Genomic DNA, 23,360 nt, shown 5'->3' with positions numbered 1-23,360 from the left:
ATTTAAGGACAACTCAGTTATTTAGAATCTATCACGCACAACTCAGCTGAATTGTTATTTTAATGTGAAAATAGTATATATATATTACATTTATATGTAAGAGTTGCATTTGTAAAATCTTTATTACATATTGCACTTTTTATAATAATCTAGATTTAAAATCAAATAAAACATAGCCGTGACAAACTATATAACTCAACTTCGTTTTTTTTTTCTTTCGGATTGAGCTAAAAGTGAGAAGTTGCAGAACACACTGTGTAGTGTGTTCTATGCAACCGAACTTCGGCCTTTCGATTGTCATTTGGTTATACATAATTTGTCGTCAAATTGTGTAACATTCCATCATTATTATTAATCTGTACTCTGTTAGGCAGAGATGGATCCAGCAACATAGAAATGGTGCAGTCATATTCCTTGATCAAACCATAGTCGACTTTTCAGCCTTCGAGTTACTGGGCAATATTTCACACCGTGTGCATACAGCTTGCGACTGGTTTATATCAGATCGTTTCGGGCTCTTCAACTTTCCAAGCGATACTTAGTAGCTCAATGACATAGGGTCCAGTTCAGAGTAACTAGTGCCCCTTTATTAGAGTCTCAACTCTTTAGTCTTGGATCTGTCTCTCAGTATACTAGCCACAGCCTCTTGCTTGTAGTTGGTCCAGTTGGAGTGGTTCTGGAGATTGTGTTGGAGCAGCTCCGGAGGCGGGTAAGGCTTGATGAGAGAGCGGATATGATGCTTGACTTCCTCCGTGCAATACTTGGCGAAGAAGTCCTTCTGTATCATGATGCATTCGGCACCCCTGCTCACCTGAAGAGTCGGGAATCGACAAAAAAAGTTCAGTCATTTCAGATCTTCGAATCAAATCTTTCCCATCAAATTCACTAAAATTGATCGGTTTGACAAGATGTATACTAGAAAGGTATTAGGTTGGCCCAATTACTTTTGAGACAATGGCATATTATGGATTGATGATGGTAGACTTACCAGATTGACACTTGACTGTTCATGGTCGATTCCCAGATCGACACCCAGAGTTGAAAGACCCTATAAGTATAAGAACAAAATTGGATAGATAACACATGAGTATCACTGGAATGATATATATTCACAGAATAATTAGTGGAATTTGGCATTTATGAAAGGTGTGTATATTCTTTCAATTGCTTGCAGCATTATGTCGTGAACATGTACTGTGTATCTGTATCAAATATCAATCAGTATCATGGACCCCTCCTTAAAATCACGCTTTTAGGTATTGTCAGTTATTTCTTTGGACTTACAAAGACATCTTTTGGAAGGAGGAGTTCAATCTGGACGAAGACGGATCCTCGAGACTCGGTTGATGAGGAGGAGTCGCTGCTTGTGTGATCGTCTGTTACCGTCACTTGGGGTGCGAAGGGCTGGAGGAGAGAAAACAAATGGAGAAAAGGTTTTCAGCATTATAAAACTATTAAATCCAAGACTCATGGCTCTCAAGGCTCCACATTTTCTGCACCAGATACCACGACTTTTTCCATCTTCAAAGACTCGTACCATTCTTTCAGCAGGAGGCTGTGGGTTCCTCCTGGCGATCTCCCTGAACTTGCTCCTGGAGAAGCTCTCCCTGGAGGGCGTGGCTCCCCGCCTACCGTTGATCCTTGGCAGACTTATCACAGAGGAGTCCTCGAAAGTGACCTGGCTGAAGTTGGACTCTGAGGGCGCGCTCCTGTAATCCATGGCGGTCCTCTGGCGAGTCAGGAAGGTGTCTGGTAGAGATCGAGTGCCTTCAAACGGATCGTTCTCTAACTAGGATATCAAAAGTTAGATCAACACCAATTAGTCGTCTCTTTCCTTTACAGAAAGATACTTGGGAGTCAGGTTGGTGCAATGAAAACCCACTCAGGCCGAGATGTGGATTCGGTTTTCAGTCCCATGCCATTGCTTTGTTCCGTGGAATTCTCATCAGTATGATTCTTGGGTGTCTCTTACTCCCATCTATAGCTCTCAAACGTAACATTTTGTCATCATATTCAGATTTTCTTCAGACTTTTGAGCTAAAGTGTCTCTGCAATTTTGAGGAACCATGGTGGTTTCATTGCAGACAGTATTCAATCGTACGGAACATTGTGAATAAAATAGCATTTTCTCCAACATCAATCTTTTAACTGAACACGAAATTTATAAACCTGTAACTTTATATTTGTAGATGCCTTACAAAAACATAATATTCTCATGCAGAATAAGCGACCTGCCTATCAAAAGGCAAGTGTTGTAATTCAAATCTCATCAAAATGATCTCAGCTTACTAGGTTGTGGTCCATGTCCATGGCCGTTGACACATTGACCGAGGACATTGTTGGTACAGTGATGAACTGCAGGTAAGACGCCGTGGCACTGTGGTTACGTATCCGCGTCCTCATCGGTCGCTTCGTGGGCAACTCGGGCGCTGAAAAGGGTCAAAGAACAAAGGTCAAGATTGAAGGAGAAGTATTGATGGTCAAGTTTGTGTGATCAGCATTAAAATCAAGAGGGGTTTACCATACCATGGCTCTGTCTGTGGCTTCGGCTACATCACCGGTTTTAGAATCATTCGGAAACTCTCTATACCCTTTAGTGTCATAATCACATTATATGTTCTTGAAGCTGAACCTATACTGCCTGATTCCCTTGAACCAGGCTTCTATATCAAGGATTTAGAGCTTAATGGCGAGGCTGGCGATAAAGCCATGCTTTGGTAAATGACATGAAGTATGGCCACTCACCTGATAAGTGTCTTGCGTGTAGCTTGGGTAGTCTGATGGAACTGAGTGAGCTGGCTCGGTGGGGCTGGGTAGGTTTGACTGCATTCAGCTGCTTCAGGACTTGACATGAACCCTATACAAGTGTACAAAAGTAAATTATCAAACAAAATGTAATTTAACAATAGTGAGAAATTACCTGGTGTGCAGGTGCATAAATGCACGAAGCCTTAAGTGCTGTGGCCCAATGGTTTAATCAAGGCGTCAACGCCTGCATGTATATGTATTATCAAACCGATGTCTCTGTTATGCTAATATGATTATGACAGGGGCGAAAGGTTCATCCGTTTTACTCACCGATTTGACGATGTATATCCAATCCGACTTATTGCTGTCCTTGACAATGACTTGCCCACGTCTATGCGACAGAAAAAAACCCAGATTCATCAATAAAATTACTTTAATCATTGAGGATGTAAAATGGCGGATTAGATTGTAAAGATTGCAATATAAGGGACATGGAAGAAAGCCGTATAGCTGAACTAAAAACTTACTTGTAGAAATGGAAGAGACACATCTCTGGATGCTCAATCAGCCGCTCCACTGGCCAATGCTTCATGAAACTGAGTTGCCTGCGCAAAGTAAAATCAATCAAATGGATTAAAATTAGCAAGAATAAATTTGCCGTAGTTTATTTTACCGACAAATTTTTTATTTTGCAATATGTTTGTAGAGTTTGAAATGGGCCCGCTTGATCTCTCATTATTTTGACCACCAGCTGGGGTTCCTGAAAAAGGCAAGAGGCACTAAAGTCGTACACACCTCAAGTACTTGACATGTTCAGGCTCCTCCCCCGGCTGTTGCCCTCTCATGAAGATGTCGAAGAAGTCTTCCCTACCGATGGCAAGCAGTTGTACCTCCCCCTGGCTGGACACGGTAGCAGTCCGCTTGGAATGATGTAGGAGAGCTAGCTCACCGAAGCTGCTTCCCTTGCGTAGGACGGCTGCCGTGCGGATGTGAGGCTCGCCCGTGTCGGCCTTGGTCTCCATGATGGTTACGACCACTGGACGGGGGTAAAAAAAATTGCTGAACATTATAGAGTTGCTGAAAATGTTATCTTAGAATTGTTCTACTTGCAACTTTTCAGAGATTTACCCCTCTTTTATCTTCAAGCCAACCAGAAAGGGGAACCGCTTTGTTAATATTTGGTTGTAAGGATTGTGGCAGTGTACTTATCCAGTCAATTTACTATAAATTTGGTCAGATTTTTCCTCACCTGAACCTGAGATGACAAAGTAGAAGTTTTCAGCGTAGTGTCCCTGGCGAATGATCACTCGTTTGGGAGGAACACTGAAAGAAAATGAAAGGTTGAAGTTGACTCGATTAATTAAAGGCACCGATACAAATTTCATTAAAAAATATGACAGTTGAAAGATTGCTATAGAAAATGATGGTGACATGATGAGTTACCATTCGAACCAGGCGACTTTGACTAGTTTCTCTTGCATGTGTAGAGGATATTCAGCGAAGGACTTCATAGTCTGTAAGCCGTAAAGTGCCTATAGAAAGAAGTACACATAATAATCAAAGTAACTTAAATTTATTAAAATCATAATTGAACAAAAAATTACATAGCTGCACAGTGATCACCGTGTACAGAATTTGAAAATAATGTCAAGTATGCTTTTTGGATAGACATGTGAAAACACAGAACAACAGATTTACAGAGCAAGATTTTATTACACTTTAACAAAGTCTTGGAAAACAATTCTACGTGACATTGTATGAAATTAGCCCAATAGTCGGTTATAGTTGGAGTAAATTTAACGATATTTGGGGAAGATTTTATTACCTAAATGTGTATTTCAGCAACGTTGGGCTAGACATTGAAAACTGGTCAATATTCCTTCAGGTTGTGAGTTTTTAATAACTTTCCCCGGTATTTGACGGCTTGTTGCTATATACCGACCGTCAACAATCTACCAATTGTTAACAAGCGCGTACCGCCTCAAGACGAGACTGATGTTTACGGGAGGAATTACCCGCATCGGTCAAATATTTACTCAGTGACAGAGAGTTGCGGCAACAAGTCTTATTGTTAGGAGATATTAACTGAGGAAAAGTGGAAAATATGTAGTTCCTCTTTAACATTTATAGATATGTCATGGATGTGCATGAATTGTGAGAAATTATTGGAGACAGCAAGATAAAAAGCCGCTTATTTACAACTATTAGACATCAGCCCCCAATACAGAATCTGCCAGAAAAAAAATGATTGCATGCCCTTGCTTTTTATAGATGTCCTTGTCGGCAATTTGTATGAATACAATGTATAACCTTCTCTTATAAAGTGATGTTTGAAAACACAATAATAATTGTTGGAAAGAGAAGAAAAGCTACGTACGGTTTGCAGTTGCTCCGTCGTTCTGCTACAGCTGGGCATGTTCAATATGTTTTTCGCCTCGTTGCTTATATTGATCTGGATGCAAAAGCAAGCAAAAGATACCAATGGTTATTCATTGGAAAATGTCTCCAAGCGAACAACTTATTATATTTCTTTCAATGGGGAAATATTGCAGTTTCTATCTCCTCTGATATATAAAGATATTAACGTGTACGTTAATCTTGGTAGATTTTGTTTGGACTTAATGTCATGGTAAATTTTCAGGCAAGTTTAGAGTCCTTTTTGTTTAATCTAGCTGCTTTCCCGCCAAGGACCCTTGTTATAAACTCGTTCTCACCTCTCGTTTTGCCTTGAAATCTCGTGGGTCAAACGAGAGTCCAGAGCTCTTCATCTCCGAAGACTCAAACTGCTCTGCAATTTCCGTGAAGGTCATGGACTCCTTGTTGTTATTTTCGTGTTTGCGCCGCCTGGAAGAGCCGAAGCAAAATGAAATACTTTCATAAGTAATTTATCTCGTTGAAATTGATTAGCAATCGTTTTCTATTTGAAAATACAAACGACACAACATACATCTTCTTATAGGAAACCGATATCTTTATAACTGAAATAATAAGGACATTAAAAAAAACGGAGACCATCACGAAAATATGTTTTATTTATCAGAACCACTTTTTGGGGAAATCTTTTACACATCGCGCAATAAGTGTTGGTTTGTATAATTATTAATTTTAGTTTTGATATTTGTTGCTTAATTTTAATTCAAATTAAGTATTAATTTTCTGGTTACCCACCGTGTGTTCCCAAGCCCAGTACACAAGATTAATGACCACCCCTTGTTTACCCAAGGTCAACTAGTCAGTCAATATTTGGCCGAAGGGGGATGACCAATGGGCTCCCGTCAGATACGCCCAACGCGCCCGCTTTATCTCATCACGCGCTCAGCAGAAAATGCTTCAAAGCCTGACGCCGCCACCGTTTGTCATGATTATCAGGACAGATAACCAGTCGAGTGGAGCGAGGGCGCGCTTGTTATGCGGTCGCCATGACGACGGCTATGAAGGATTCTTTATCATTTTCAAGTGCTTTTGAAATTAATGACCTCTATTGTTAAAATTCAGTCGAAGTTCTTTTGTGGCCAAAAAAGTACCAGGTTTTTCAAGGACCTTTAAAGGTAAATTTTGGTCGAGTTTTCACGCGGCATGTTGAATTGATGACAACTCGTGATGCAAATGAACTCTTATTTGGAATCCTCATACATGTTGGTTAACAAGGCTCAGTTTAATGAAAAGCAAATATGGGCGCGAAGGCAGGAAATGAAGACGGAGTGGCGAGACAGCCTCCCAGAATAACTGCGCAGGAAGACAGACAATGACTTCATTTGCACGCTTGTTTTGTCACGACAAAATGTATTGCGAGAAAAATATTGGCTGGCACGCCTGCATGCATGTCATTGTTGTCGAGTGTTCTGAAGTGTTACCGTATATAAAGCCCGTAAAATGTATTTTGTTTTCGAAGTTTTTTCCCTGGTAAAATCGCAATGAAAATGGACCGCTCGTCGTATGTATTTTTTAGAAGATGTGCCAATTCGATGCACCCACCACCTGGAAAAAAATCCCCAGGAATTTCAAAATATATGCTAGGTTTTTTTGTGCGGAAAGAACACAAAAACAGTTTCCGTAAATGTTTTCAAAAATAAATTGAAGATACCTGATGTGATATTTAGCTAATTCAAGTTTCGCAGCAGTTGCTTGCAGAAAATACTTAATTGTTGCTCCTCATGTTTACTCATCCCATCAGTTTCAACAGAGACTTTTACAAAATAATAATAATGGCTTCTTGTATAGCGCTCATGTCCGTCACGAAGTGACGCTCCTGGCGCTCTATTATTACCCTGGCTTTAGCACGGCTGCCATTACAGCGCTCAAGCATTGAAGGAATTTCTTCCTACCAGGTACCCATTTACTACACCTATAGGCCTACTCTGATCTCCTACGAAAATAAATGACGGGAAATTCCCACCGAAGTTGTCTGCTCTTAAATTAAAATAATTGGTGGGAATGTGATCCCAGAAAAGGACGGGAGATAATTCATGACAAGACTCTTGCGTAGAATTAGTTGATTTGGATTGTCGGCTGTATTTATCACCGTCTGATCTCGTTCCGTCCCATTAACCTGCTAGGTCTTCCTCATCTGACCTCACAAATTGTGAAAAACAACTTATCAGGTGAAACGCGCATTATCTTCCCATTTAGCTGATTGCGGTGATATTTATGAGTTTGTCAAGTCAAAGACACCGTGTTTGAAGGAAGATTTATTGATGTCGTGATGCAACTTTGCAGACTTACTTTTGGAAGACCATGGAATGTATACGGAGCAGGATTATCACCATTTTGATGGCGTGAGCAAACCTCTGACGAGCCTGTAACAGACAAAAATGACCAAAAATTAATAAAATTGTTTGGTAAATAAACAAACCAACAAAAACCAAAAAGTGAAATGTTTCGGTGAGTTTCTAAAAACAAAGGTGATAGAAACACTTTTCAACAACTTTTAATTTGCCGTCAAATATCTGCCACGCCAAGATCTAGAAAAATCCACAAGTATTGTGGTGGTTATCTCCAGTTTTGTTTTCCTTTGAAAAACTGGAATCCGTCCACAAATAAATGTTAAACATTTACGTTTTTAAATTGTGTTGCTTCACACTTCGAAAATAATGCGAGGAAAATACAGTGATAGAAACCGCTCTGATAAAATACAACCTAGTGATAAGTTGATTGCGCATGTGCATCAAGTAATAATAAGCATTAGCGTCAATAAGTCTAGAAACCAGACGCTATTGTGTGTATCACGAATGACAATTTCTCTCGTACGAGGGTGCCAGTCTAATCTTTAACATGTTTACACTTTGGAAATTTGCACGTGCTTGGAAATTTGCTCGTTGTTGACTTCGTTACTTTTGCCAACTACGACATCAGAACTTCGCCTTCTTCATTCACAGGGATTCTCGTAAGTTTATAGACATCTCTCGTTGTTAGTGCGTGTCACATCTTACTCATTTTGGCTGAAGTTTTGCAGAGACTCTCCCGAGGAAATGCTATCGTTGGATTTGTTTACATTCAAGACATTGACGTTGTGTCGTTTACTTGAAACCAAAGCAGTCATTTTAGCATGGAGCAGTTCTGTTGAGTTTCAATTCATTCCACGAGCAGTTTTGCCAACAAACATGTCCTTCGCACACAAGTGGTGAAAAACCTGAAGTGGACTATGGATGAGTTGTCAACGTTCAAAAACTCGACCGAACTTTCGACGTCGTGAATGCCGCCATTTTTGATTTCGGCCCAACTTGGACGGCTGTTTCATGCTGCAGAGCTCCAGTCACCTTTACATTGCCACAGCTTTGGTAAGTTGATAAAAACAAAATCACTTGACGTGAAAAGAATATATGGAGCATCAAGCCGGAACTTTCTCCACGCTTTTATAACCTCATAGGATTTCAATGGATTTTGGACAAAGATTCAGATTTGGCCAAACAAAAAAAATGGTGTGTTTACGGTAACGGTCTGAAAAAAATCCAGATAGGTAGGTAGGGAAATAATTTTATTTTGTAATTTTTTATTTTATTTCAGTTCTGCAGGCTCATGCGTGTTCTTTCGCAAAATATTTGTATAAAAACATTATTCAAGCATTCAAGATACTCAATCGATACAATTCATTCCAAATTAATTCGTACCGTCCCAGGGTTCTCCCCAGGATTTTTTCAAACCTGGTGGGGAAGTTTTGCTGTGATTCAACAACCTGTGAAGCCATGGCGTGGGGTTTGGGGCCCGCTTTTTAAGGGCCCCGAACATTTTTGAGAGAAGATCTTGTAGGCCCCTATTTTTGTAATTAAAGATTAAAAATTAGAAATTAAGGTGAAGAAAAAAATCCTTTTGCTTCCGATTACATGCCTTTCAAAAAAGCGTCAATAGGTCGGAAAAATTATTTCGCCAATTTTTTTGGGGTGCTGATTAACATTCATTTTAAATGTGAACGACTCCCGGTAGTTTGATATAAATAAACAAAAAATAGAAATTGCAATCTGAATAATACTCCATTCTTTACTTCTTCGTCTGTAAATATTTACGTTTTTCCATAAACTACCAATTTTATAAAACATGCATATAAATGAAAATTGTAACTTGTTGGAAATGATTAATTCCCAGCAACAGCTAGCAGAAGGTTAATCAGATTTCACTGCGGAGTACTAATTGCCTCTCATAGTCTCATTAAAACATGATGAACAGAGTGCATAACAAACAGTCAAGTCATTTAGGCAATATACATGTAAACGTTGAACGGTGACTGCAATATTATTAATGTGATTGGCATTCTGGGAAAACCCTTGCAGTGTTGACTATCGATTGATCACAAGTACATGAAGTGGCATGCTATGCAACTGCCAAAATGGTTGAGGATGTACCTTAACCTGGGAATTGTTCAATATAGCAAAATTGTTGAATGGTTAAGAAGCAGCAGATTTGTGTACTGACCACTTTTAATTTGTTTCACATTTATACATTTATAAGGTGACTTAATTTTGAAATCTTTTTAATTGTAAAATGCATGTAATCCGCCCTATAGAAGTGTAATTCAATTCTGACTTTATTTTCTCACTGCATTTTTGCAGTGGGACAATAGAAATCGTTGCCAGTATTCTGAGCAGTGTACAGTGGAATTGTACACTGCCATTGAACAACTGCATGTATACATGACAAGGTTTCTTATCATTTCCAAGCCACTATGCCACTATTTGCTGACATTAGGGTAAATAGTTAAAATTGAACAATAGAGATAGCTGATGCACAACTCGCAGGCGTAATCTCACTCAGGCATGATGCCTGGCAACAATATAGTTACGGCTTTGTTGACTGTACTTAGACTAAGGGTGTACATCAATTACATAAATCCATTTTGTTCCCTGAGGTTCAAAAAATATAGAACTGACACAGACAGGAGCTTTCCCTTTAACCATGTTGTGCATCATTGGCCGTGTGCGGGACGGTGTCTCATGAAAATCCGACTCCTATGAAAATCGGACCCCTTTTTCCCTTTTATTGGTTAATCCCTCGCACGTGACAGGTCACTCGCCCCAAACGATCCTAAAAATAGCGTAGTATCGTACTCGCGCGTGCGCACCACTACCAATGAGTCCACATTTCACGGAGTCGGATATTCACGCTACACCGGAACCATATACGGACTAAGTTGATCAGAATTATTGAGGTTTTTTTTTCATGTGTGTAGGCCTAATTCTAAAGCACTTTGTTGATTAATGTAATTAATGTAAGTGCTTTATTCTTTCTCTGATGCTCTTGGAGAAAAAAAAATGATTTACTAATGAACACTGTTAAGTATACAAGACTTGATATTTTGCAAACCTACGATATAGGCCCTATTTGACTTTAAAAAAAGAGAGAGAACTTGCTGGAAACACCTGCAAGAGGTGCTGATCCGTGGGAAGAATGGATGGATCAAAGGCAATCAAACTGTCTTTTAATTGGACCATGCTTGCTTCCACTTAGAGAAGATTAGGCCATGTATTAGAGAGATTAACAGGATATAGATTATTGCGAGGATCGCCGTGTTGTTCGTAGATGAGTGGTGGGTCTTCCTACCACAGAGTTTTGTATCCAAGATCATCCATAGTAGAAATAAGATATCAAAATGGCCGACATCGTCTCTCCATTTGTGAAATCCATTGCTAAACACGAATTATGTTTTACGGAATCATATTCCGAAATTCCTACGACACATGCAGACGTACCGTGCAAGGCCCCTCGACTTAAAACAATTGCATCCACTTTTGTTACTCGTCAACAACGAATTGACACATCCTTTACCTGGAAACACTCGCAGAAGCCTCCATCCTCTGCCAGTAGGTCCGCGTCCGAGAGTTGCTGTCCGATAAGGCCTAGGACAGGCGTACCTCGCCGGGATATGGCCGGGAAGGCACCCATCTTGCCAAGGCTGAACCGCGCCCGCCGTACCTTGGCCCAGGTTGCTCGTGGTACCTCGGCCATCGAGAATCAAAACAAGACGACTATCTGATTATTAAGCTTAACAATTGTACCGAAGGAACTATGAGAACAGCATCCACTTTTCACCGAAGAAATGTAAAATGCCTCGGTGTACAGTTCACTTTGAATCAAGATCATCTTCACATCCTCAGAGTTTCTTGGAAGAGTGGACTGAATATAACGGTCTCCTTGCACAATTATTTGTCCATTTGGTTTCGATGTGAACTCCAACCAGTGGCAAACTGATAAAACTACATGCCAAATCCGTTGCTTTTTATTGTACCAACGTCGGTTTGCAAACATCACAAGAGATTTATTATCTTAGAATTGTTGACCCAGTCAATGATATGGTGACTGTGAGATTGATCTAATGAATACAGCACCCCCATAACTAACTGTTCGCAATATGACATGCCTAATAACTGGTGTATTGATCGTGCTGTGTTTTTGTTTGATTTGTCAGTAAGCCGATTGCAACCACTAGAAACAGTGTGAAGAGTAACGTAATAAACTGGGCTGATAGCTAATGAATAAATAGGCCTACCATGAAAATGAGAAATTAAGTGACCCCTTTACTACATTTTAAGGACATAAAAACAAAATTTAAAATGTTAAATGTATGCACAAAACACAGGTGATTTTTTTTCCACGCCAATCGCCTCATTATTGTTCCAATTTCCATCTCCGAACCTGACAGCGCAGGTAGCCAGTAGAGCCGGCAAATGCGTCGGCTTCCTTTCCGGAGATTGCCCTCCGAGGCGTCACCGGTGGAGAGTGTCTCTCGAGTCTCGATAGTATTGATTCTGTGCGAAATTCCGAATCGAAGCTCGCTACGATGATATTGGTTGGAACTCATGAAATGTCTAAAGGCTCTTCGTCCAAAATGTTGTTTTTTCGAGGCAAAATTTTGTTTCCCGAGCCACTCAATTCGAAAAGGGCGATTTTGTGTGTGTCAGGCACAATATTTAGAGAATATTTATCCGAATTATGTGATGTGCAGTCTTGTTTGTTTGATGTGACGTCTTTGCACTGGCAAATAATTCAATCCGCCTATACACCAACCCGCTTTCAAAATCACACAAGGCTGGGGACCAAGCTCCAATTTGTTCATCTTGGAGGAGTCTTTCATTTTAACAAATGACTTTCACAAGAATGTAATGATCGATAAATCAATGCGACTTTTCATCTGATCTTTCTCCGAATCTTCTATCGCGTCTATAAATAGCCCCCGCCACTGGATATTTGCTTCATCCAATCGGCTGATGAACAAATCCCAGAAAGAGTAATTTCGAAATATAATACCGAAATGAAGAAAACATTATTGAAAACGTTTCAACTTTTTTCTACAAATATTTTCTGTAGAAGAGACCGCCTTAAGTTTAATTTTAGAATTTTCACAATGGAGGCACTTCCACGTCATGAATGTAATATGTGTAGTCATCCCCGTTATCAATGATGTTTAAACCGTTAGAGTTGCAGTAGGCGTATGGGTTTACAGAACATTGGTGTACAGGAAATAGACCGTAACGCCCTGTAAACCTGCCTAGTTTTCATAGTTGCCATGCAGCTTCAAAACGTCTCTTTGTATACATTGATTACATTCACCGACTTCTTTTGGAACCGAAACATTTTTGATTAAATGAAAACACAGTGTGGTGTGCACTTTCTCGAACATGAATGAAATATACCTCTTATAGCTTTTGGAGAGACACGAATTCGGATTTCACAAACAAACGGCACATTGTTGCCAGGGTAACCAATACGTCATCTTCTATTATCCATAAAACCAAGGCAAGGATACACGATGTAGTCTGAGTCGATTTCCTTGATTCAAAAAAAGTGCGCGGGGTGCACTTTTCTCGAACATGAATGAAATATACCTTTAAGTTATAGCTTATGGAGAGACATGAATTCAGATTTCACAAACAAACGGCACATCGTTGCCAGGGTAACCAATACGTCATCTTCTATTGTCCAGTAATACCCAGGCAAGGATACACGATGTAGTCTGAGTCGATTTCCGGGAACACCCACTTTTAACTTCAGAGATCAATAAGCATTCACGCTGTGCTTAAGAATCTTGCAGACACGCCGGCTGAGATGCCGTTCGCAATCAAAAAAAGGGTTTGAGTTTTCTTTGTGGATACAAGGCCCAATTAAGCGGATTGTTAGGTTTGACAATAGTAAATTAATTAATGTAAAGCTCAGCGAATAAACATCCAGACCTCACCGTCAGGCCCTGACTAACTTTTACGATTCAAAAGAAGTTAATAAAATCTACAGGTAGGATTGTCTAGTTATGCAAAAAAATCTAGCTTTTGATAGTAACAATGAAATCGCCGATACACCGTAAAATGATGTTACTTGATAGTTATCGAAAGCCTTGATCTGTAAATTATAATGTACACACTTTCTACTCAGGAAGTTTAATCCTTCAGAAGTTTAATAAACGAACTAAAATGGTTGAAACGAGGTAACAGTGCAACTGTGAAATCCTTCAGACGATACAACTCACTGTTGAAGATTGCATTTTGTTAGTTTCACATTTTACGATGACTCTGACCTAATGCTTACCACCGTTGAATACGACTAAAAATGGCATGCCTGATACAAACTATGCTTTCAAGGTTTTGCCAGCTCTAGTGGCCTTTATATCTTGTTAAACACTTATATCATTTTTCATTTCTGTCATGAAGAGGAATAATTTTTTTTTTTATTGATGAAAGAAAGAGTAGGTAAGTGTTCCTAGAAATAGAACCCCTATTTAAAAAAATCATTCGACTGCAGGTTGACTTTGCTCGATTGTACATTTGGTTAATTCTATCATCAAAGTTAAATTTCTAAACGCACCTCATCAGCCATCAGCGGTGGTTCCTGTACAATGTCCGTTCCATCAGTAAAGCAGCAGATACATCGTGTACCCATCTCCAAACAGAAACGCTCAATGAAACTGCATCAGCGAGCCCAAACCACTCTATATTTCCAAGAGGTATTATATAAACGGGTACAAGTACGACCCTGTACCTTGTTCGGTTATTGCAAGCAATGAATTGTTCAGTATTGAAGAGGTGTCCTATAAAGTGGGCCGTGCTTCGCTGAACATGGGTCCCCAATGGTTACTATAGTACTAATGAGGAGAAAATCCTATCACTACATTCACCTGAATAACTGATTTATCGACGACTGTTTTGTGACGTTAGATGTTGTGATGGCAAATTAAAATCGATCAGTGAAGCATGGCTAGAGGACACGGCTAGATGTTAGCTTTAAAAAAAGCCGTTGTACCTTAATAAAGCCTGCCCTAAAGAAAGTCCTCCATTCAAAAAGTTATATGTTTGGTACCATCCAACCCGTTTTTATCGTTAATGGTGATCAAAGCAATCTAGTATCTTCAAACAATAATTGAAAGTTAACTGACGAATCAATGTCTGTACTAAGACAATTTTCATACACATAACAGCCGTTAATACGTCATTAGAAAGTGCAACGAGCCGCAGGCAGGTACAAGGAACCACGTTGAGGCTATTTTTGGAGAACCTTTTGTTGATATCAAACAAGTCCCCCCCCCCAACCCCGGAACCCAGCCAAGTGTTTACGGACCGAATTATTCAGAAACCTATATTTAGGGATTAGCCCGAAAAAGCCAATTCATATCGATCGCAAGACACACTAGAAAAAAGTTTGAAGAGTAATAGTGTTTGACAACTCGGTAGCAACATTTGACAAACTGATTAGAGAGAAGAGATCCGGATAACGCACTCCTATGGATTTTATATGTGCCTTGGCTCTTGATGTTAGTGGGTAATCCTGCAAACTTCAAGAGCAAAGTCGTTAAGGGCAACACCGAGTGCAAAACACTTTATTTCCAAGAGGGTAGGCCTATACAATTACAAACGGGTACAACAACCCTGAATGCTCGGTTTTTGCAAGCAATGATAATTGATTCATACATTTGTATTCATGCTGCACACCATCATGCCCTACTTTGCACTGAACAAAAAAAACCTTGCAAGTGCAAAAGAGGCTACACTTAAAAGGTTTACTGATTGGAGGGGCGTTGAGTATTACTAATACCTCTGATCCCTAGAACTTTTAGAAGGGCGCGTGTGCATGCATGCATACATGTACTAGTGAATGTTGCAAGCTTATGCCCGTTGTAGGAAACAGCTCTCGGGACATAACATGCATGTATATGTACCCACCGATTGCACTGGGTAAAATCAGATAGAGTTTACTGCAATCATCGTGAAACCCAAGGGTGATGACTCAAAGTCTCAATGACGTTACCTTGTAACGCGCCACATCCATGGTGACAGAGTACCAATGAATTTCAGTTCATTTTATTCTGTGCAGTATTCCTCAAAGAAAAAAAAAATCGCACCAGATAAGACCAGCTGCCCAAACACTGACTTATTTGGATGCAATATAGGCTCTATGATACTATGGGGTATATTGTATAGGCCTTCGCAGAAATGATATAGGTCAGTTAATTAACAAAGAAAACAGTATGACTGGGCATTTTGTAATAGCTTCGTGTCAGGAGAGGTACTCTTTATCAATAAATTATTATTAAAGCCAGAATGAATCTAAAATAGAAGTGAGTCAAATCACTGCATTTGAAGATGTCAGATTGAATCATTCGTTTCTTAAAAAATAACTCAAATCGTCAAAACACGCGTCAGTTTTCTCATTGTTCGTTATGGCAAAATTTGACCAATTCGAGCATTTTTAAACACGATTTTGATATAAACAGTACTGATATTGCAGTACCAAACGTTTATTGGAATAAGTCTGATGTCAACTTGAAACGTGAAACGCGAAAATTGTAGTGAAGCCTTATCGTGGTGATTATGGGAATATTGTGATAATAAAATTGGATGTGCATGTAATTACACTTTTAGAAGTTGTGGAAAAGAGTAGTATTTTGGCGTAATTTTATGTTTGCATAAAGAGGGTGTCTGGTTTGGTTATAGCTTAGAGCATGCTTACTTGTTCACGTCGCTTCTTCTGTATAATCTCCCGAATGGCCCTGGTCATGGGCCCACACGACCCCTGTCCTCCCTCGGCAGCTTTGCCCGGTACAAACAGCGAGAATCTCCGGTAGTTCCTCGGCACAGTTGCCCCCAAACCCAAAAGTCCGCGGTCTCCCCCTCCCCTGTCCGCAGTTTGGCTTCTTTTCGTCATTCGGTTGGCCCGTTCTCTGCCGAGCGTGCTTCGGCGCTGCGAGGAACTGCCCCCGCTCTTCCACTCATTCTGAACCCGGAGCTCCTCTTGTTCGGACAGCGTATCGTCGTATGACACAGACCTGTCCAGTTTAGAGGGTGTGTGTTGAGGTGGTCTTAGGCTGGGAGAGCGGCTCGTCCTGTCCCATGGTTTTCTCAAGTCGCTTGCTTGCTCCAAAACTGGGCATCGCTGGCTTGTTGGAACGTACGGTACTGAAGTCCGTCTCCCTACAAACTTTGACATTTTGCTGGAAGTTTCAGTTGACAGTTATTAACAGGATTACCAAGTTTCACAGTGTTCCAAATCGCACAGTGCAGCATCCAAGACAAAGCTTATGCCGTACGCCAATCGAGCTAAGAATCTGGAAAACCACGCAGTTTTCTGCGGTCGTTCAACTCGATCAATTTGATGAAATTGCCTCTGGGACTCCTGTTGATTAAAAGGTGAGCCAGGTCAAACCTCAAACGTTCACTTCAGCCTGTTCCTGCCTTTAGGACGATGGACATAAGGATTTCATGCTGTGGAACACTGACCACATACAGAGTTGTAAATTCAATCTTACTTGTTGGGCAGCAGTGGATACACCTGTCGCATGCAGAGTCCATACGTTGGGATGACAAAAAAAAATAATTGAACGATTTTTCTGTCAATTGAATCCTTACTTGAAATTTGCTGTCAATTCAACTCGTTCCTGGACTCTTGTAGAATGTTTTAGGTTGTCCTTTAAAGTCACCTAAAGATCAGCTCTGTTACTCTAGATACTGACATGGAAGTCACTGGTGCCATCTTCTGTATTTGTGGCAAATAATTTTTTTTAATAACTAACTGCGGTTAAAAGTTGCACACTATTGCGCTATTGCGTACTCTAGTCCTTTGTCGAAATCCTCCGTGCATGAATAACAACTTCAAGTGCTCCCAACTATTTTGTCCACACTGCAGGAATGATACTCGTATCCTATCGCAAGTTGCAACAATTATTGTTTGATCTCCATCCAAAAAAAATTCAAAGTCCAAGTGGAGAGAATACTTCTTTGATAAAGACTCCCGATAGCATTCGTTGGCCGGGCGCCGACACAAGTGTTGGTGGCTGATATACCCTCAGCCGCATGCAAATTCACAAACTCATAGCCGTTATAATTTTATCAACACTTTACTCGTTGATACCTGCAAGGCTGCGATATATACAAACATCTCAGTCTCCCCTAAAATCCTTGGCCTTGGCCTTGGCTTCGGTTTCCCGTGTCGAAAATCTCCCTGGGTTTCTCCCGCCGAGATTTGATCTGAATACCAAGATGAATTCAAGATAGGACTCGTATTCCAGCCTTATCGAAGAATCACCGCAATTTGGTCCTTTAACTATAATCCATCTACGTAGGTGCCGCTGCTTGAAGCTATAAATAAGCTCCAACAAGATGAATTTTACCCGCTGAATTTCCAAGGTGTAATCAAGTGATGACTCAATATTCGGCAGATTGAATAAGTTGCTCATATCCTAGTGTAGCAGATTAGTCCCGGCATATTGATCCTTCCACCAAACTCAAACGATGCTATCTATCCATTATCCACCATTTTTACTGCAACGAACTTGAAACAAAAGTGATGGACGCCCTACACACAAAGGAACGGCCACACGTAAATACAATCAGCGCAGGCGAATTTCATCCACTTGATCTTGCTACAACTACCTACAAAGTCAATCCATCGCAGCAGAGATAACATAATCCTTCCAGCATAGAAAGGCGACTGGAACTCAAATCTCAGTCTGTAAACCTGTTCTGTAGATCCTCCATTAGGTTCTGCCGATGACGGTCAGAGAACACTGGCTGAAATGTCAAGTAAATACCTTTGCTCTTTCTCAAAACCGCCTAAGTTTTTCAATACATGCACCTGACGCGTGGTGTATCCTAAACCTCTCCCAAGTAGCAAACCCTTTGTTAAAATACATGTAGCCAGCTGCTATTAAACTCAAACCGCCCAACACAATCCTAACCAACAGTTCTTGGGAATCTCGACATCAATACATCACCGACAGGACACCCTATCCACCTTCTTGATTTCACATCATTTGCATTAGCCGGCATCAATGGTTTCTTCTTTCTGTACGCGCCGGCAAATCACAAGCGCTTCTCAACTAACCTTCAACTTGTTGTGAACGTGCTAAACATCACAACTGCATAGGTGATACTGCTTGCAATGGAACGAGTTCTTACATAAATTGCAGGTGTATTCTCTCGTTCCAGACTAAAGGTGTCAATCTAATTTCAAATTACTTATACCTTTACTTAGTAATGGCTCATGTTAAAGGAAATGATGAAAATAGGATTGCAAAAGACGCTTTATCTAATTTGGAAATGATGAAAATGGCATTGAAAAAGATGTTTTATTTAATTTTACATGTATTTGTAAATCTGTGAGAGTTTGATCATCAAACACAGTTCGTGGCTATTGGAATTTTAGTTTTTCCAGAACATATTTTGCTCGTAAGTTAATTATTTAACGAGTCATCTCATGTAAAGTTAAACCAATTTAATGTAGGCCTAGGTATTAAACTTTCTGCCATTGTACTCGGTTTTTTATTCGCCCAACAAAGGTTCAATATCTTGAAATGTCTTTTATATTTAAAGCAGGCAACTTATGACAAAATTATAAATTGCTGTACCGTTAGTTGCACGCTTTGCAATGTAGACCCCCAAAATACATCCAGGCCCTTCCTTGAAACGTATTCCTTTCTGGTGCGCAGGTTTCCAAAAATCATTATTATTTTGCAAATCGATACCGAAATATTCGAAACTATTGCGAATTTTGGTATCAAATGTTCAGCCGTCCCCGTCTTGTCTGAAATTGATCCTTGCAGTTGTGTGTATGTACAAGAACTAACGCCTTAAGTGCATGAAAAACATACAAGAACAAGTGTCTTTTATATTTTGCATTTACTAAAGAATCGACCCTGAGGTGGTGATTACAAGTATCGATTTTTTGTTCTAACTCCAAACTTTATCGACTGGGAGTTATTTCAATACCAGATTATAGTAGTCTACCCCTTTGTATTGTAGGCCATTAACCGTTAGTTCTCGCCATACCTGTGATTATTCGATATTTAGATGTTACTGAGAGGTAGTCAGGCGAGGTGTAATGTGCATATTTTATGGAAGAAGGCAAATGCCGCCGTTTAACGTCTTTGGAGATTGTAATTTTTTTCAGTTATCGCCCTGTTAACGTTAACAACCAATAACTTTCATTCTAGTAAACAAAGCAGTATACATAGCTATGGTTGGTCTATCGACACGCACCTATTTTTTTAATAGGCCTACATAGACAACTCACCACCCATTTAGAAAGTTCAAATCTTGACTTTTGCCATGAAATAAAAATGTCAAGCTCAAAGAAAAGCGGTATACATAATTATTGAAAAATGTCCTTGCATTGCGCCCCCTATTGCTGATTTGAAATCGAGAGGACGTTTCCAGTAATCTCTTCCCGAACAGTAGCATCCTTAACCCATTGTCAGGTATATTATCAGAATTTTTTGTACTTTTAAACAAATTTTGACTTACCATTTGTGCGCGTATCAACCGCTGTTGCGAGTTAATGGAGAGCCTTCTAGCAGCAGGAGCCTTCACTGGGGTCTTGTCAGTAAAAGATATATCTGTATAGGCCCTGCGTCTCTTGGGAATGTTCAAGACGTCCTTAAAGCCTTGCTTAAAACGTAGGGTGAGTGCCCCGGGGTTGACGGCGCACGTGTCTCGTCGAGGGCGGACGCGTTGAAACGTGTCGTCCAAAACGGTCGCGTTACGATCCCCGCGGAACGAGTCGGATCCGGAACGCGAGCGTTCGGTAAAACTGTCCATGATGTGCGTGATGGCGTTGCGACGATGTTGCCGCGCTGCGTTATGCAGTTGATGACTTGTTCTGTCTTCGAGGTGGTTCTTGAACGGTTCAGTAGTAGATCTGAGAATGTGAACGTGCCTTGCGAAGTGGTCAGCCTCCTTGGAGTGGTGTTTGTTCAATTTATGATGACTTTTACCGTGTTCGTGCTCCTCCGAAAGAGGGTAAAGCGTATCGTTGGATTTACTCGTTCCATCCTGGAGAGAAAAGTTAAACTCGAGATCGTTGAACCGATGAGCATTGCTGTGCTGGTCATGTTTGGGTTTGTGTACTGGTGACGGGACTAATCGATACGACTGTGCGTCAATCTCACCATTATCGAGCACTGGTAAGGCATCGTACCTAACATCAGAACGACTACGTCTTCGATTGCCTTGGGCTTCATCCCAGACGTCTTTGGGCGAGAGATGGTTCACTAGAGGCGGACTGATGAGGCTACGTACCGTTTGCCGTTCCTTGCGAGTCAGTACTCCGTCTAAAATGCCCCGATCTCTCCTCGGACTGAACCCACGATGCCTGGTCCTTAGCGACTCCGGGGCTTTTAGCAATCGGGACCTACCCAAAGATTCCTCTTCTCTGGATAATCTCGAAGAACTACGCCTCTCCTTGCCTGTCGAAGACGTAGAGTTTGCCCTTGATTTCACCGGTGTCGTTGATTCAATAGTTCCTAGTAAAGTCGAGCTTTCCGCACCAAAGAAGTTAGGCGATTTGAAGTGGTGACTCGCTACTTCATCAGCAGTAAATGTATCTGCATATCTTACAGCAGGTCCATTGCTTGCGTATTTTAATTCGAGTGAATCATTAATGGGAGCTGTCACATCAATTTGTGTTTTATTGACAAAATTGTCCCGTTCGCGACCCCCCTGATCCCCATGCCTGGCAACTATGGGTTTCCGTATTTCCGACGACCCGTTTTTAGGCTTATCGGACAAGTCCAAGTGTAGCGGTGATAACACAGATGCTGTGTATGGCTGGTTGTCGGACTTGTTGTTCCGGCCCACTACCGGTTCTCCGCGGTCGGGTTGACGGTAGTTCGCTTCGACGCCTTGGGCGATGTTCCGCTGACGCCGGCCCGGGGGATTAATATTTGGCAGCGATTCCATGCCGATACGCTACAATGATGCCTTTATCAAGAGAGTTCTTTATCTGCGAGAAAAAAAAGAGAATAACAAAAAAAATGCATTGTGTCATTTTTGTGCGTTGCTAACCAAACAACTCTGATGAATGACATTGGTAGCAACAACGCCGGCCCGTGAATGGAAATCCATACCGTGAGATGTTTCAATAGTCAATCGAGAGTACAGATATACATTAGTTCCGTATCGTAAATTCCTTTTGACTTGGAGGCCTAGGTCATGCATACTACAAGTACAAAAGTAAGAAGAAGGTCAACAACTGCAACCCTCCCGAAGCCTAGGTCATGCATACTACAAGTACAAAAGTAAGAAGAAGGTCAACAACTGCAACCTCCCGAAACCGATGGAGCTTGAACATTATTTTCAGTGGTCATTGCCGTGGAACACTGGTGAAGCTTCCTTGGAAACAAACAAAAAAAACCCCTAAAAGTAAAGAACATACGGATATCATAAAACAAATCTAATTTTGGTTGATATAAATATAGAAATAAAGGGATTGTTTAGAAGACAGGGGCGTCCAAAGGTGAGGGAAAGTAGGGGAGGTCCTTGGTAAAATGTGAAGGTATTTAAAGGTCATGCTAGGGCAACTTTCCCTCGTGTTCAGACTCGTAAAGTACATGTAGGTAGCGAGACCTGTCTCAGTTTCAGTATCGACATCGATTTGCAGAGTCTCGTTGGTTTCGAAGGTATCGGTATCGGTTCAAAGCAGTGACGTCTCCAGACCGATCTCGGTATCGACACCGGTCTCGATATCGATAGTTCAAGGTTTTGTCTCTTAAGACTATGTTTTGTTCGTGGGGTCTTGGTCCTTCTCTTGATGTCTAACTATGAGGTCTCAACTGCAACACTGATGTGCTCTTCTGATTTTCAACAGTCCTATATATTTTTTGATTTATTTATTTAAACGCATGCCAACTTCAAACCCCCGACCAGGAGGTTCGGTTGTGTTATTTTAAGGCTCTTATCAAGTTGAACCGTCTTGACCTGACCTGTCTTGACCGTCTTGACTTGACACTCTGCCGTGTCAAAAACGAAATTATTTTGAGCGAATATGACACCTTAAAGTCTTGGTCAAAATGACAATTTTCCCCTTGTCAAGATATCACTTTTTGGTGGGAAAGTGATCCAGAGAACTGTAATTTTGATCCGGAAAGTGTCAGATGAAATCGGACCCAGATTTGGGGCCGAATATGACCTGGGACGTTTTAGAGTTTAAATGGGAACATAATGACTGCGACTACCCCAGTGACGTTTTGGACTTTTTTATAGTGTGGAAGTTAAATAAGTAATTTCTGTTGCACGTTCGGAGTTTCAGGCTGTTATCTTTTTACTATTAATCTTTCCATGCCGAAACGTCACCCAGTGACAAACGGACTTTTGTCAGACGGGATTATCTAATCGGACAGACTTTCTGTCCTCGTTAATGTATTGATTAATTGGAGTAAAACGGAAAAAATGAACTGTTTGGAGTATTATCGGATTCTATGTAATCATGTACCCATGGTTCCCCGCGTCGTCGTGTTTGCATTTCGTGTAACGATGAATGAACGGTGAGAGTATAACATCTACGGGAGAAATGCAACGGTAATGATACTGACGTTCACGCACAGTGACTCCATCAATTTCTGACGAAACTGAAGCTGCATTATTCGGATGAAGGTTGGAGGCTTTATTCCGATGGGGGTCAAAATATGTGCAGTCAAACAGATTAAAACTGAATGCAGAAGTTTAGTAGGCCAGTCTTGCAGAAAAATCTCCCCAAATTGCACAAAATAAGTTAAACGCATTTTATGTTATTCTTTGGTATGTGACACGCAGTGCTCATGATTTGTGTACCCGCGAATCTCCCAAATATAAACAGATAAATTGTTTGTCCGATCTGAAGTGAAAGCTTCAATCTTCCAATAAATACAAACATGCATGCGTATTCGATCA

General features: G+C 40.7%; 1 protein-coding gene across 4 annotated transcripts; it reads right to left on the bottom strand.

Moving 5' to 3' along the window:
• Positions 1-42: 42 nt before the first annotated feature.
• Positions 43-21,407, bottom strand: LOC119727545 (cyclic nucleotide-binding domain-containing protein 2-like). Of its 4 annotated transcripts, XM_038199456.1 has the most exons (16): positions 14,032-14,314; positions 11,005-11,175; positions 7,471-7,544; positions 5,463-5,592; positions 5,126-5,200; positions 4,192-4,280; positions 3,998-4,071; positions 3,544-3,784; positions 3,276-3,353; positions 3,079-3,139; positions 2,746-2,857; positions 2,290-2,429; positions 1,538-1,789; positions 1,285-1,404; positions 989-1,048; positions 43-811 (listed from the first exon to the last, which is right to left on the bottom strand). In XM_038199456.1, the coding sequence occupies exons 1-16, from the start codon at positions 14,104-14,106 to the stop codon at positions 590-592; spliced, it is 1,974 nt and encodes a 657-aa protein (XP_038055384.1). In that variant the 5' UTR covers positions 14,107-14,314; the 3' UTR covers positions 43-589. The 4 variants fall into 4 exon arrangements, with proteins under 4 accessions (XP_038055384.1, XP_038055383.1, XP_038055385.1 ...); XM_038199455.1 differs by lacking the exons at positions 11,005-11,175; positions 14,032-14,314 and adding an exon at positions 19,959-21,407; XM_038199457.1 differs by lacking the exon at positions 11,005-11,175 and having other exon boundaries at positions 14,032-14,313.
• Positions 21,408-23,360: the final 1,953 nt, after the last annotated feature.

This window comes from Patiria miniata, unplaced genomic scaffold (assembly GCF_015706575.1).
Source record: "Patiria miniata isolate m_02_andy unplaced genomic scaffold, ASM1570657v1 HiC_scaffold_20, whole genome shotgun sequence".
Classification (NCBI taxonomy): domain Eukaryota; kingdom Metazoa; phylum Echinodermata; class Asteroidea; order Valvatida; family Asterinidae; genus Patiria; species Patiria miniata.
The sequence above is the reverse complement of the archived record's forward strand: the minus strand, read 5'-3'. Positions and strand labels throughout refer to the sequence as shown.

Excerpts from the sequence above, each read along its gene's own strand:
- LOC119727545 (XM_038199455.1), bottom strand. The coding sequence starts at position 21,392 with ATGGAATCGCTGCCAAATATTAATCCCCCGGGCCGGCGTCAGCGGAAC. Across the intron at positions 5,201-5,462 it reads ATTTCAAGGCAAAACGAGAG|ATCAATATAAGCAACGAGGC; the intron begins GTGAGAACGAGT and ends TTTTGCATCCAG. Across the intron at positions 2,430-2,745 it reads ACACGCAAGACACTTATCAG|CGCCCGAGTTGCCCACGAAG; the intron begins GTGAGTGGCCAT and ends GACCCTTTTCAG.